Raw genomic sequence first — 15,000 nt, 5'->3', positions numbered from 1 at the left:
CATTCAGGAAACATGATAATCAGATCCATTTCATGTACTGTCTGTCTGTCAGCGAGTTGGTGGACATTCAGGAAACATGATAATCAGATCCATTTCATGTACTGTCTGTCTGTCAGCGAGTTGGTGGACATTCAGGAAACATGATAATCAGATCCATTTCATGTACTGTCTGTCAGCGAGTTGGTGGACATTCAGGAAACATGATAATCAGATCCATTTCATGTACTGTCTGTCTGTCAGCGAGTTGGTGGACATTCAGGAAACATGATAATCAGATCCATTTCATGTACTGTCTGTCTGTCAGCGAGTTGGTGGACATTTTCTTCAGTGCTCGTCTAACAAAATACAGAATACTTTATTATCACAACAAGAGAAATTCATGTGTGGTATACGCTGCACAAACAATGTACGAAATCAGTCAGTCAATAGGAATACATAAAAAAACAAAGTGCTTGAATGCTAAGTTGAAGTGAACTTCACATACAACAATCACAATTATACACATGTAATGATCACAACAGCACTGGTCTAAAAATAGGTGGATTTCGCATGCCTTTTGAGCCCCAATGCTAATTGAAGCCAGCGGAAGTGTTCAATCAGCCATTTTGCTACTCGTATCAGTATAGCGCGACGCGGTAACTTCATATATGTAGCCGAGCGCTCAGCTGGCTACGATGACTGCTTCACGGAAGCTTTCACTTGCTCGCGGCAGTGGTTAAGCTGAAATTCCTGTATGTGCTTCCACAGCACGTTTGCGCTACGTGTCACTGCAATGTTTTCTTGTAATAACTTTGGTAAGTAAACCAATGGAAGATATAAATCAAGACACAAAATTTGACATGTCGTGGGTGCAAGCAAAACACGATTTTATCGAAGATATGCGGTTACAGTTCAGAAACTACCACCAGTTAGCAGACGACTTCTCAAAGGACTGACAACCGGATACAGGTGTCAGTATGGCGTCCAGTTGACTTCAGCTTTCCTGGCCAATGTGCTATCCATCTAATTTTAGAACAGCGTCACTACAGTCCCACAGTCGTTCAGTATGAATACATAAAAGACTTAACATGCTTGAATACTACCTTAAAGTAAATCTTGCTTTCAGTAATCACAGTCATACACACGGAATAAGCACAGCAAGAGAACAGGCATTAAATATCATACCATGATTAAAATCAAGCTGTTCAACAGTATCTAAAATTGATACATAGAATAGTAGTATGTTCGGAGTATGTGATGTTATATCAGGGGATTTAAATTGACCAAGTGTGCTAACATACACGTGAGTTACATTGTGTCTTTCATACTAGTATATTCATACACAACGCAAAGCATGAAGGCGGTGAATATATCTCACAGTGTCGTCAGTTTAAGTGGACATGATAATCCCGTGGTGTTCCCCACAATCCCACCTCAACACAGCATGGTGCAAGTGCGGCGACAACCCGTGCCCATGTGGACATGCCGGCCATAGCTGCATTCTTCATGGATCAAAGTTATCCGCGTTACAACTTCTTCTACAGTTTCTTGTATGTAGAATTGTGCAATGCATCACACAGACAAAAAAGTAAACAAATCAACAACAAAAATAGACGAATAAGCTGTCTAGACAAACGCCAAGATAAGAACTTACTATGAATTAAGGCACGTGTGTAAGCTGACCACGATAGACATCTATTTCATCAAGTGATCTTTTCCCCTGGGAGATGTGGAGCACTACTGGAAGTTAAGGTTAAAGGTTCCATAGACTTTTACGGCCATCGGAGCAGTGAATTCATATTAAATGTGTCCATGGCTAAGGGCTATGAAGGCGGGGCCCAATCCTCTCTCTCTCTCTCTCTCTCTCTCTCTCTCTCTCTCTCTCTCTCTCTCTCTCGTCATCCTACTATTATGTTGCAAGGTATATGTGAAAAAACCCACTTCAAACATGTTTTCTCTGTACACGCACACATGCTCTTTGAGCCAAGAGATCCAGTGCCAAAACCATTCATCATCTTTGGCGGCGCCGACTGCGACTTTCGCTGTCAAGACGAACAATGAGGAAGATGCCTGTTGTGTGTCAAATCAAGACGAACTATAAGGAAGATGTCTGTTGTGTGTCCCAAACAAGACGAACTATAAGGAAGATGTCTGTGTGTGTCCCAAACAAGACAAACTATAAGGAAGAGGTCTGTTGTGTGTCCCAAACAAGACGAACTATAAGGAAGATGTCTGTGTGTGTCCCAAACAAGACAAACTATAAGGAAGAGGTCTGTTGTGTTTCAAATCAAGACGAACTATAAGGAAGAGGCCTGTTGTGTTTCAAATCAAGACGAACTATAAGGAAGAGGCCTGTTGTGTTTCAAATCAAGACGAACTATAAGGAAGAGGCCTGTTGTGTGTCCCAAACAAGACAAACTTTTAGGAAGATGTCTGTTGTGTCCCAAACAAGCTAAACTATAAGGAAGATGTCTGTTGTGTGTCAAATCAAGACGAACTATAAGGAAGATGTCTGTGTGTGTCCCAAACAAGCTAAACTATAAGGAAGATGTCTGTTGTGTCCCAAACAAGATAAACTATAAGGAAGATGTCTGTTGTGTCCCAAACAAGATAAACTATAAGGAAGATGTCTGTTGTGTCCCAAACAAGATAAACTATAAGGAAGATGTCTGTTGTGTCCCAAACAAGATAAACTATAAGGAAGATGTCTGTGTGTGTCCCAAACAAGCTAAACTATAAGGAAGATGTCTGTGTGTGTCCCAAACAAGATAAACTATAAGGAAGATGTCTGTGTGTGTCCCAAACAAGCTAAACTATAAGGAAGATGTCTGTGTGTGTCCCAAACAAGATAAACTATAAGGAAGATGTCTGTTGTGTGTCCCAAACAAGCTAAACTATAAGGAAGATGTCTGTTGTGTCCCAAACAAGATAAACTATAAGGAAGATGTCTGTTGTGTCCCAAACAAGATAAACTATAAGGAAGATGTCTGTGTGTGTCCCAAACAAGCTAAACTATAAGGAAGATGTCTGTGTGTGTCCCAAACAAGATAAACTATAAGGAAGATGTCTGTGTGTGTCCCAAACAAGATAAACTATAAGGAAGATGTCTGTTGTGTCCCAAACAAGATAAACTATAAGGAAGATGTCTGTTGTGTCCCAAACAAGATAAACTATAAGGAAGATGTCTGTTGTGTCCCAAACAAGACGAACTGTAAGGAAGATGTCTGTGTGTCCCAAACAAGATAAACTATAAGGAAGATGTCTGTTGTGTCCCAAACAAGATAAACTATAAGGAAGATGTCTGTTGTGTCCCAAACAAGACGAACTGTAAGGAAGATGTCTGTGTGTCCCAAACAAGATAAACTATAAGGAAGATGTCTGTTGTGTCCCAAACAAGATAAACTATAAGGAAGATGTCTGTGTGTGTCAAATCAAGATGAACTATAAGGAAGATGTCTGTGTGTGTCAAATCAAGACGAACTATAAGGAAGAGGTCTGTTGTGTGTCAAATCAAGACGAACTATAAGGAAGATGTCTGTGTATGTCCCAAACAAGACGAAGAAGAGCTATAAGGAAGATGTCTGTTGCCTGTCAAATCAAGACAAGCTATGAGGAATGTTCTGTTGTGTGTTCCAATCCAGACGAAATATTATAAGGACGATGTGTGTGGTGTGTCTCCAGGAGCCGGGACAATGAAGCTGTGGCTGCTGGCGTTGTTCCTGCTGGGAGTGCTGCTGTCTGCCGCTCTGGCAGAACAAGAGGTAAGACATAGCAGTAGTAGAAAGTGGTGGCAGTAGCAGCAGTAGTGTAGTAGCAGCAGCAGTAGTCGTAGTAGGTGCAGCAGCAGTAGTAGCAATAGTAGTAGATGTGGTGGTGGTGGTGGTGGTGAATGGATGGATGGATGAATGAATGAACTTGATTTATACAGGGCGGGTGAAATTTTCCACACTCAGGTTGTGTGTTCACAGCACAACCCGCACTCTGGAACACACAAAAGCAATCAAATGCCTGTCCAGATAGACAACACACACACACACACACACACACACACACACACACACACACACACACACACACACACACACACACACACACACACACATGAGCACGCGTTTCTAACTATGGTTTTAGTAACAATACACCATTACAGAAGGTAGATTACTTTATTATCTCAACAAGTGAAATTCATTTGAATAATCAGATGTATACGGAGATATTCAATTTCCCTTGTGACGTAATCAGGTGATTAGCTTAAACACATTACAGGGATATCCCACAGCCTGTTACAGCCATCGGGGCACTGAACACATTACAGGGATATCCCATAGCCTGTTACAGCCTTAGGGGCACTGAACACATTACAGGGATATCCCACAGCCTCTTACAGCCTTCGGGGCACGGAACACATTACAGGGATATCCCACATCCTGTTACAGCCATCGGGGCACTGAACACATTACATGGAGAACTCACATCCTGTTACAGTCATCGGGGCACTTAACACATTACAGTGAGATCCCACAGCCTGTTACAGTCATCGGAAACACATTACATGGATATGCCACAGCCTGTTACAGCCATCGGGGCACAGAACACATTACAGGGATATCCCACAGCTTGTTACAGCTATCGGGGCACTGAACACATTACATGGAGAACTCACATCCTGTTACAGTAATCGGGGCACTGAACACATTACATGGAGATCTCACAACCTGTTACAGTCATCGGGGCACTGAACACGTTACAGGGAGATCCCACAACCTGTTACAGCCATCGGGGCACTGAACACATTACAGGGAGATCCCACAACCTGTTACAGCCTTCGGGGCACTGAACACATTACATGGAGATCTCACAACCTGTTACAGCCTTCGGGGCACTGAACACATTACATGGAGATCTCACAACCTGTTACAGTCATCGGGGCACTGAACACGTTACAAAGACATCCCACAGCCTGTTACATGCATCGGGGCACTGAACACATTACATGGAGAACTCATATCCTGTTACATTCATCGGGGCACTGAACACCATACAGGGACGTCCCACAGCCTGTTACAGCCATCGGGGCACTGAACACATTACATGGAGAACTCACATCCTGTTACAGCCATCGGGGCACTGAACACCTTACAGGGACGTCCCACAGCCTGTTACAGCCATCGGAGCACTGAACACATTACAGAGATATCCCACAGCCTGTTACAGCCATCGGGGCACTGAACACATTACATGGAGAACTCACATCCTGTTACAGCCATCGGGGCACTGAACACATTACAGCGACATCCCACATCCTGTTACAGCCATCGGGGCACTGAACACATTACAGGGAGATCCTACAGCCTGTTACAGCCATCGGGGCACTGAACACATTACAGCGACATCCCATACCTGTTACAGCCATCGGGGCACTGAACACATTACATGGAGAACTCACATCCTGTTACAGTAATCGGGGCACTGAACATATTATAGGGAGAATCCACTGCCTGTTACAGTCATCGGAAACACATTACATGGATATGCCACAGCCTGTTACAGCCATCGGGGCACTGAACACGTTACAGGGAGATCCGACAGCCTGTTACAGCCATCGGGGCACTGAACACATTACAGGGAGATCCCACAGCCTGTTACAGCCATCGGGGCACTGAACTCATTACATGGAGAACTCACATCCTGTTACAGTCATCGGGGCACTTAACACATTACAGTGAGATCCCACAGCCTGTTACAGTCATCGGAAACACATTACATGGATATGCCACAGCCTGTTACAGCCATCGGGGCACTGAACACGTTACAGGGAGATCCGACAGCCTGTTACAGCCATCGGGGCACTGAACACATTACAGGGAGATCCCACAGCCTGTGACATGCATCTTGGCAGTGAACACATTACAGGGAGATCCCACAGCCTGTTACAGCCATCGGGGCACTGAACACATTACAGGGAGATCCCACAGCCTGTTACAGCCATCGGGGCACTGAACACATTACAGGGAGATCTCACAACCTGTTACAGCCATCGGGGCACTGAACACATTACAGAGATATCCCACAGCCTGTTACAGCCATCGGGGCACTGAACACATTGCCCACTGAGTCTAGGGCTGGAAAAAGAAGGCAGGGCCCAGTCCTTTCCTTCAGCTGTTTTAACTTCCCTGACTGGTCAGGTACCCGTCCACACCTGGGTGGAGTGAGGAAGTCAGGTACCATCCACACCTGGGTGGAGTGAGGAAGTCAGGTACCATCCACACCTGGATGAAGTGAGGAAGTCAGGTATCATTCACACCTGGGTGGAGTGAGGAAGTCAGGTACCATTCACACCTGGGTGGAGTGAGGAAGACAGGTACCATTCACACCTGGATGGAGTGAGGAAGTCACGTACCATTCACACCTGGGTGGAGTGAGGAAGTCAGGTACCATTCACACCTGGATGAAGTGAGGAAGTCACGTACCATTCACACCTGGGTGAAGTGAGGAAAGCAGGTACCATTCACACCTGGGTGAAATGAGGAAGTCAGGTACCATTCACACCTGGGTGGAGTGAGGAAGTCAGGTACCATTCACACCTGGGTGAAGTGAGGAAGTCAGGTACCATTGACACCTGGGTGGAGTGAGGAAGTCAGGTACCATTCACACCTGGATGAAGTGAGGAAGTCAGGTACCATTCACACCTGGGTGGAGTGAGGAAGTCAGGTACCATTCACACCTGGGTGAAGTGAGGAAGTCAGGTACCATTCACACCTGGGTGAAGTGAGGAAGTCAGGTACCATTCACACCTGGGTGAAGTGAGGAAGTCAGGTACCATTCACACCTGGGTGGAGTGAGGAAGTCAGGTACCATTCACACCTGGATGAAGTGAGGAAGTCAGGTACCATTCACACCTGGGTGAAGTGAGGAAGTCAGGTACCATTCACACCTGGGTGAAGTGAGGAAGTCAGGTACCATCCACACCTGGGTGAAGTGAGGAAGTCAGGTACCGTTCACACCAGGGTGAAGTGAGGAAGTCAGGTACCATTCACACCTGGGTGGAGTGAGGAAGTCAGGTACCATTCACACCTGGATGGAGTGAGGAAGTCAGGTACCATTCACACCTGGGTGGAGTGAGGAAGTCAGGTACCATCCACACCTGGGTGAAGTGAGGAAGTCAGGTACCATTCACACCTGGGTGAAGTGAGGAAGGCAGGTGCCATTCACACCTGGGTGAAGTGAGGAAGTCAGGTACCATTCACACCTGGGTGAAGTGAGAAAGTCAGGTACCATTCACACCTGGGTGGAGTGAGGAAGTCAGGTACCATTCACATCTGGGTGCAGTGAGGAAGTCAGGTACCATTCACACCTGGGTGGAGTAAGGAAGTCAGGTACCATTCACAACTGGGTGAAGTGAGGATGTCAGGTACCATCCACACCTGGGTGGAGTGAGGAAGTCAGGTACCATTCACACCTGGGTGAAGTGAGGATGTCAGGTACCATTCACACCTGGGTGGAGTGAGGAAGTCAGGTACCATTGACACCTGGGTGAAGTGAGGAAGTCAGGTACCATTGACACCTGGGTGAAGTGAGGAAGTCAGGTACCATTCACACCTGGGTGGAGTGAGGAAGTCGGGTACCATTCACACCTGGGTGAAGTGAGGGAGTCAGGTACCATTCACACCTGGGTGAAGTGAGGAAGTCAGGTACCATTCACACCAGAGTGGAGTGAGGAAGTCGGGTACCATTCACAACTGGGTGAAGTGAGGAAGACAGGTACCATTGACACCTGGGTGGAGTGAGGAAGTCAGGTACCATTCACACCTGGGTGAAGTGAGGAAGTCAGGTACCATTCACACCTGGGTGAAGTGAGGAAGTCAGGTACCACTCACACCCGGGTGGAGTGAGGAAGTCAGGTACCACTCACACCTGGGTGAAGTGAGGAAGTCAGGTACCATTCACACCTGGGTGGAGTGAGGAAGTCAGGTACCATTCACACCTGGGTGAAGTGAGGAAGTCAGGTACCATTCACACCTGGGTGAAGTGAGGAAGTCAGGTACCACTCACACCTGGGTGGAGTGAGGAAGTCAGGTACCACTCACACCTGGGTGGAGTGAGGAAGTCAGGTACCATTCACACCTGGGTGGAGTGAGGAAGTCAGGTACCATTCACACCTGGGTGAAGTGAGGAAGTCAGGTACCACTCACACCTGGGTGGAGTGAGGAAGTCAGGTACCATTCACACCTGGGTGAGTGAGGAAGTCAGGTACCATCCACACCTAGGTGGAGTGAGGAAGCCAGGTACCACTCACACCTGGGTGGAGTGAGGAAGTCAGGTACCATTCACACCTGGGTGGAGTGAGGAAGTCAGGTACCATTCACACCTGGATGAAGTGAGGAAGTCAGGTACCATTCACACCTGGGTGGAGTGAGGAAGTCAGGTACCACTCACACCTGGGTGGAGTGAGGAAGTCAGAGTAAAATGCCTTTCCAAAGAACACAGCACCATGCTGAAACGGGGCCTCGAACCCTGGTCACTGGTGAACCAGTACTGGATCACAAGTCCAACGCCCAACCAATTCTGCCACGGCACTTTCTACTTTTGACCTTTAAGTTTGATACTGAGGGGAGTATACGACCCAGTCTCCGTAGTTCCAGTTTCGCCTTTATTCCAAATGCCGTCGTCAGTGTGATGAAAGGTCGGATGGTGCTTCCCTTCTTACGTTGGCAATGTCAACAAAGAGGGGGATGTTTGGCAACGAAAATGTTAGTCTTCTTCCTCACGCCCCCCCCCCCCCCCACCCATCTCCACCCTCCCTCCTTCTTTTTTTCACTCTTTCCATTTTTCCTCCTTTCAGTTTTCTTTTCTTTCTTTTTTTCTTACTAGACCCCTATTAATCTTTTTCTTTAGGTCTTGGATTCTTTCCTTTTCTTATTTTTGGGGGCGATTAACCCTTTTCACCGCCAAGCTCGCATTTATGCACAGGCGTGGTAGAGGACCCTTGTCACTGAAAGGTGACCATTCATTAGTCTGTTATCAAGGAACCTACTGCTCTTAACGTACGGTGGTAGGATAGGCCATATTTTCTATATATCACAGAGGGAATCCCCAGCTGTTCTTAGCCACTGTCTTTTCTGTGTTCATACCACAAGAGAATTTTGTACTCTCAATCGACTGGCGGTGAAAGCGTTAAGTTTTTCCTCTTTTTTTTTCTTTTTTTTTTTTTTCTTTTTTTTTTCTTTTTTTTTCTTTTTTTTCCCCCCGTTTCAGTCTTTTATTCTTTCGGTCGTTTCTTTTCATTGCCAAGTTGTCTTGGAATGGTCAGATTGTGACAGGGCCGTCAGTGTGTGACTATTTGATTGATTGATTCGTTGTTCAACGTTTCAGGAGCAGGCCAGAAAACGACGAGAAGTGAAGACTTTCCAGGAAGCTGACCAGGTGAGTTAGTTTTGTTTGAAAAAGTGTGTGTGTGTGTGTGTGTGTGTGTGTGTGTGTGTGTGTGTGTGTGTGTGTGTGTGTGACTCTGTGTGTGTGTGTGTGTGTGTGTGTGTGTGTGTGTGTGTGTGTGTGTGTCACTGTGTGTGTGTGTGTCACTGTGTGTGTGTGTGTGTGTGTGACTGAGTGTGTGTGTGTGTGTGCGTGCGTGCGTATGTGTGTGTGTGTAACTGTTATCTAAAAAAGATAGAAGGAGATACCTGATCTTTCACAGCCAACAGTGGAGTGGTGATGTCTTCGTTCATTCATACTGCCAGGAACAGAAATTACAACCACCTGCCTACCACAAAGTTGGCATATATGACCTCAGTGATTCATGTCACAAATTGCTAGGAATCATGCAAAACACCTTGAATATATGCCGTACCTCATGCTCAACGCCCCCCCCCCCTCCCCCTTTTTGTTCTGATATTGAATTGTGAGGATCGGACGGTCAAATTGCAAAATGTAATGGTGAAGAGACGCAAGCTGATATGGTTTGGACACAACACTCGACACACCAGCTTGTCCAAAACAATCATGCAAGGCACCATCGAGGGTGGGAGAAGAAAAGGAAGACAGCGGAAGAACTGGCATGAGAACATCAAACAATGGACCGGACTCTACACAAGTGAGCTGCTGCCGGCGGCTGCCGACAGAGACCGATGGAGAAGGAAGGTAGCGTCTGCGGTCCTCAGGCTTCCCCCAACGACTACTTTGTAGTTATGGGCCTGAGGAGAAGAGAAGAGAAGAATGGTGTGCTGAAGTAGCGATGGAACAAATAAATGAAATGTTTTGATTTTTTTTTTTTTTTCGGAGGGAGGGGGGGGAGGTGAACAACGTGTCGTCATCCTTGGCTTTTTTTTTTCTTTTTTTTTAAGAAAGAGAGAGAGAGAGAGAGAGAGAGACAGCCATGGCATGACGTCCAATCATTGCTTGATTTCAGGTGGATGACGAAGACGATGAGGAGGAGGAGGTGCAGGAGGAGGAGGAGGAGGAGAACGAAGAGGAATACGCAGAAGAGGAAGTAGACGTGGCCAAAGAGGAGGAGAAAGAGGAAGAAAAGAAAAAGAAGAAGAAGAAGAAAGTCGAGGACAAAGAAAGTAATCTGTTTTTCTGCTTCTTCTGGTTTGTACATTTATTCAGACAAGTGGTTCTTGGGCCAGAACGTTTTTGTTTTCTTTTGAACACACACACACACACACACACACACACACACACACACACACACACACACACACACACTGAGGACAATCTAGTTGCACTGTGATGTTCTACAGCAGTATAATCAAGTGTGGTTTTCAGTGAAGAACCCGAATGACGTGGAAGAAGAAGAGTTTCTGATCAGCAGAAGGAGCTAGTTCCAGACAGTTGGGCCATGGAAAGAGAAAGAACACTGACCAAAGGACTTTGTTCTGACAAAGGGGATGCGAAGCAGACGAGTTTCAGAAGAACGGAGCTGACGGGATGGAATGTATATGTGGATGACATCAGTAAGATTTCTCGGGGCAGTGCCAGAAATAAATGAGAAACAGATAGATGCAGGTTTGCAGCTGATTCGCTATTGGACAGGTAGCCAGTGAAGAGACTGTAGGAGAGGCGTGACGTGTTCGAGGTGACCTGCAGACCAGCCTGGCTGGTTGACATTAACCCTTTCTCTCCTGTCCCCAGACCCGTGTCTGCAGAGGACGTGCCGACGGGGGGAGATCTGCACTGTGGACAAACGGCAGAGGGCCCGATGTGTGTGTATCCCGGAGTGCAGGGACCCTGTGGAGGAGGGCGACAGGTACCAGGTAGGTGATGGGTACCGGGTAGGTGATGGGTACCGGGTAGGTGATGGGTACCGGGTAGGGAACAGGTACCAGGTAGGTGATGGGTACCGGGTAGGGAACAGGTACCAGGTAGGTGATGGGTACCGGGTAGGTGATGGTGACAGGTACCAGGTAGGTGATGGGTACCGGGTAGGTGATGGGTACCGGGTAGGTGATGGGTACCGGGTAGGTGATGGGTACCGGGTAGGGAACAGGTACCGGGTAGGTGATGGCTACCGGATAGGAACAGGTACCAGGTAGGTGATGGGTACCGGATAGGGAACAGGTACCAGGTAGGTGATGGGTACCGGGTAGGTGATGGGTACAGGGTAGGTGACAGTGACAGGCACCAGGTAGGTGATGGGTACCGGGTAGGTGATGGGTACCGGGTAGGGAACAGGCACCAGGTAGGTGATGGGTACCGGGTAGGTGACAGTGACAGGCACCAGGTAGGTGATGGGTACCGGGTAGGTGACAGTGACAGGCACCAGGTAGGTGATGGGTACCGGGTAGGGAACAGGCACCAGGTAGGTGATGGGTACCGGGTAGGTGACAGTGACAGGCACCAGGTAGGTGATGGGTACCGGGTAGGGAACAGGCACCAGGTAGGTGATGGGTACCGGGTAGGGAACAGGCACCAGGTAGGTGATGGTGACAGGTACCAGGTAGGTGATGGGTGCCGGGTAGGTGATGGTGACAGGTACCAGGTAGGTGATGGGTACCGGATAGGTGACAGTGACAGGCACCAGGTAGGTGATGGGTACCGGGTAGGGAACAGGTACCAGGTAGGTGATGGGTACCGGGTAGGGAACAGGTACCAGGTATGGGAAGGGTACGGGTAGGTGACAGGTGACAGGCACCAGGTAGGTGATGGGTACCGGGTAGGGAACAGGCACCAGGTAGGTGATGGGACCGTGTAGGTGAATTGGTGACAGGTACCGCAAGTAGGTGATGGGTACCGGGTAGTGGAACAGGCACCAGGTATGGTTATGGTGACAGGTACCAGGTAGGTGATGGGTACCGGGTACGGGAACAGGCACCAGGTAGGTGATCGGTGACAGGTACCAGGTAGGTGATGGGTACCGGGTAGGTGACAGTGACAGACACCAGGTAGATGATGGGTACCGTGTAGTTGATGGTGACAGGTACCAAGGTAGGTGATAGGTACCAGGTAGGTGATGGGTACCGGGTAGGAACAGGCACCAGGTAGGTGATGGTGACAGTTACCAGGTAAGTGATGGCTACCGGGTAGGTGACAGTGACAGGCACCAGGTAGGTGATGGAGTACCGGGTAGGTGCACAGTGACAGGTCACCAGGTAGGTGATGGGTACCGGGTAGGGAACAGGTACCAGGTAGGTGATGGGTACCGGGTAGGTGACAGTGACAGGCACCAGGTAGGTGATGGGTACCGGGTAGGGAACAGGCACCAGGTAGGTGATGGGTACCGGGTAGGTGACAGTGACAGGCACCAGGTAGGTGATGGGTACCGGGTAGGGAACAGGTACCAGGTGGGTGATGGGTACCGGGTAGGGAACAGGTACCAGGTAGGTGAAGGGTACCGGGTAGGGAACAGGTACCAGGTAGGTGATGGGTACCGGGTAGGGAACAGGTACCAGGTAGGTGAAGGGTACCGGGTACTTGACAGTGACAGGTACCAGGTAGGTGATGGGTACCGGGTAGGTGACAGTGACAGGTACCAGGTAGGTGATGGGTACCGGGTAGGGAACAGGTACCGGCTAGGTGATGGGTACCGGGTAGGTGATGGGTACCGGGTAGGGAACAGGTACCGGCTAGGTGATGGGTACCGGGTAGGTGAACAGGTACCAGGTAGGTGATGGGTACCGGCTAGGTGACAGTGACAGGTACCAGGTAGGTGATGGGTACCGGGTAGGGAACAGGTACCAGGTAGGTGATAGGTACCAGGTAGGTGATGGTGACAGGTACCAGGTAGGTGATGGTGACAAGTACAAGGTAGGTGGGTACCAGGTAGGGGACAGGTACCAGGTGGGGGACAGGTATCAGGTAGGGGACAGGTACCGGTACCAGGTAGGGAACATGTACCAGGTAGGTGGGTACCAGGTAGGGGACAGGTACCAGGTAGGGGACAGGTACCAGGTAGGTGGGTACCAGGTAGGGGACAGGTACCAGGTAGGGGACAGGTACCAGGTAGGTGGGTACCAGGTAGGGGACATGTACCAGGTAGGTGGGTACCAGGTAGGGGACAGGTACCAGGTAGGGGCCAGGTACCAGGTAGAGGACAGGTACCAGGTAGGTGGGTACCAGGTAGGGGACAGGTACCAGGTAGAGGACAGGTACCAGGTAGGTGGGTACCAGGTAGGGGACAGGTACCAGATAGGTGGGTACCAGGTAGGTTCTCTCTATCGTGTCGTCACGAGTCGCCTGTCCCCGGCTCGTCCATTCCCGATCCGCCAGTCACTGAATTGGTCACCCCGATTCGCCTGTTCCCAGTTCGCCCGAGTGATCAGTTGCTCTGTGGGGGGTGGGGGGGGCGCAGAGAGGGGGTGGGGGGGGGGGGGGGGGGGGGGGGTCTGCTCACTATCTTCATTGCTGGCCCGGTCTCTTGTGCTGACGGTCTGGTTTCTGTATCGATGATTTTCTGGAACAGTAAAATGTGATCTCCTCTCTATGTTTTGAACACTGACAAAGCTTGATCCTCAACTGAATTGTGTTGTATTTGCTCTAAAGTCACGTCTACGACAGCACTCACAACAATATAGCGCCCTATGTCTCGATACCCATAAGAGAAGTGGTCATAGACGCTAGAGGTATATGTGTACAAACATGTGTGTCTATGTGCCTGTGTCTGTGCGTGTGAGCATGTTTGTGTGAGAGAGAGAGAGAGAGAGAGAGAGAGAGATTGCTCATGTTCATCCGGAGGCCTCAGCTCCCACGCTCTCACTTGCTGCACGTGCCATAAACGATCTTCAAAGGCGCCGGTTTATATTGCAAGGCGGGGTAAAAACGGTCATGCACATAAATAAAGGCCGACTCATGCACCTCACACGTGAGTCACGGCTGTGGCCATTGCAACGTGGGACAGCAGGCAAACACGGAGAAGGTGCAGCAAACTCCAGCCCTTGGTTCCAGCTCTTGACGGCCGCAATAGCCGAGTGGTTAAAGCGTTGGACTTTCAATCTGAGGGTCCCGGGTTCGAATCTCGGTGACGGCGCCTGGTGGGTAAAGGGTGGAGATTTTTCCGATCTCCCAGGTCAACATATGTGCAGACCTGCTAGTGCCTGAACTCCCTTCGTGTGTATACGCAAGCAAAAGATCAAATACGCACGTTAAAGATCCTGTAATCCATGTCAGCGTTCGGTGGGTTATGGAAACAAGTATATACCCAGCATGCACACCCCCGAAAGCGGAGTATGGCTGCCTACATGGCGGGGTAAAAACGGTCATACACGTAAAAGCCCACTCGTGTATATACGAGTGAACGTGGGAGTTGCAGCCCACGAACAAAAGAAGAAGAGAAGAGGTTCCAGCTCTCTGCGTAACGTGTTTGTTCTGATGTACCTCTGGGCTTGACATGTAGTTTCGACCTTTACTGATGATGATGATAATGACAACGCTGATGATGATGATTGTGATTAATGAATGATTGAATAAGTAAATTTATAAATAAATATCAACAACAACAAAAACAACAAAAGCAATAACAATACCACCATCGACAACAACTACAATATCAACAATAACAGCAACAACCACCAACAACCACCACCACCA

General features: G+C 48.6%; 1 protein-coding gene across 3 annotated transcripts in view; it reads left to right on the top strand.

The window, feature by feature from the left end:
• LOC143289961 (SPARC-like) overlaps positions 1-15,000 on the top strand; it is a 60,565-nt gene that overhangs the window by 35,171 nt on the left and 10,394 nt on the right. For 2 of the 3 annotated variants that reach the window (XM_076599234.1, XM_076599244.1), the window contains exons 2-5: positions 3,661-3,740; positions 9,352-9,402; positions 10,385-10,541; positions 11,110-11,231. In XM_076599234.1, the coding sequence (XP_076455349.1) occupies positions 3,672-3,740; positions 9,352-9,402; positions 10,385-10,541; positions 11,110-11,231 (399 nt within the window). In that variant the 5' untranslated portion in view covers positions 3,661-3,671. The remainder of the gene's footprint in view (positions 1-3,660; positions 3,741-9,351; positions 9,403-10,384; positions 10,542-11,109; positions 11,232-15,000) is intronic. The other variant, XM_076599251.1, reaches the window with a different exon arrangement.

Source organism: Babylonia areolata, chromosome 1 (assembly GCF_041734735.1).
Source record: "Babylonia areolata isolate BAREFJ2019XMU chromosome 1, ASM4173473v1, whole genome shotgun sequence".
Lineage (NCBI taxonomy): Eukaryota > Metazoa > Mollusca > Gastropoda > Neogastropoda > Buccinidae > Babylonia > Babylonia areolata.
Note: the sequence above shows the minus strand (reverse complement) of the source record. Positions and strands in the feature narration are given on the sequence as shown.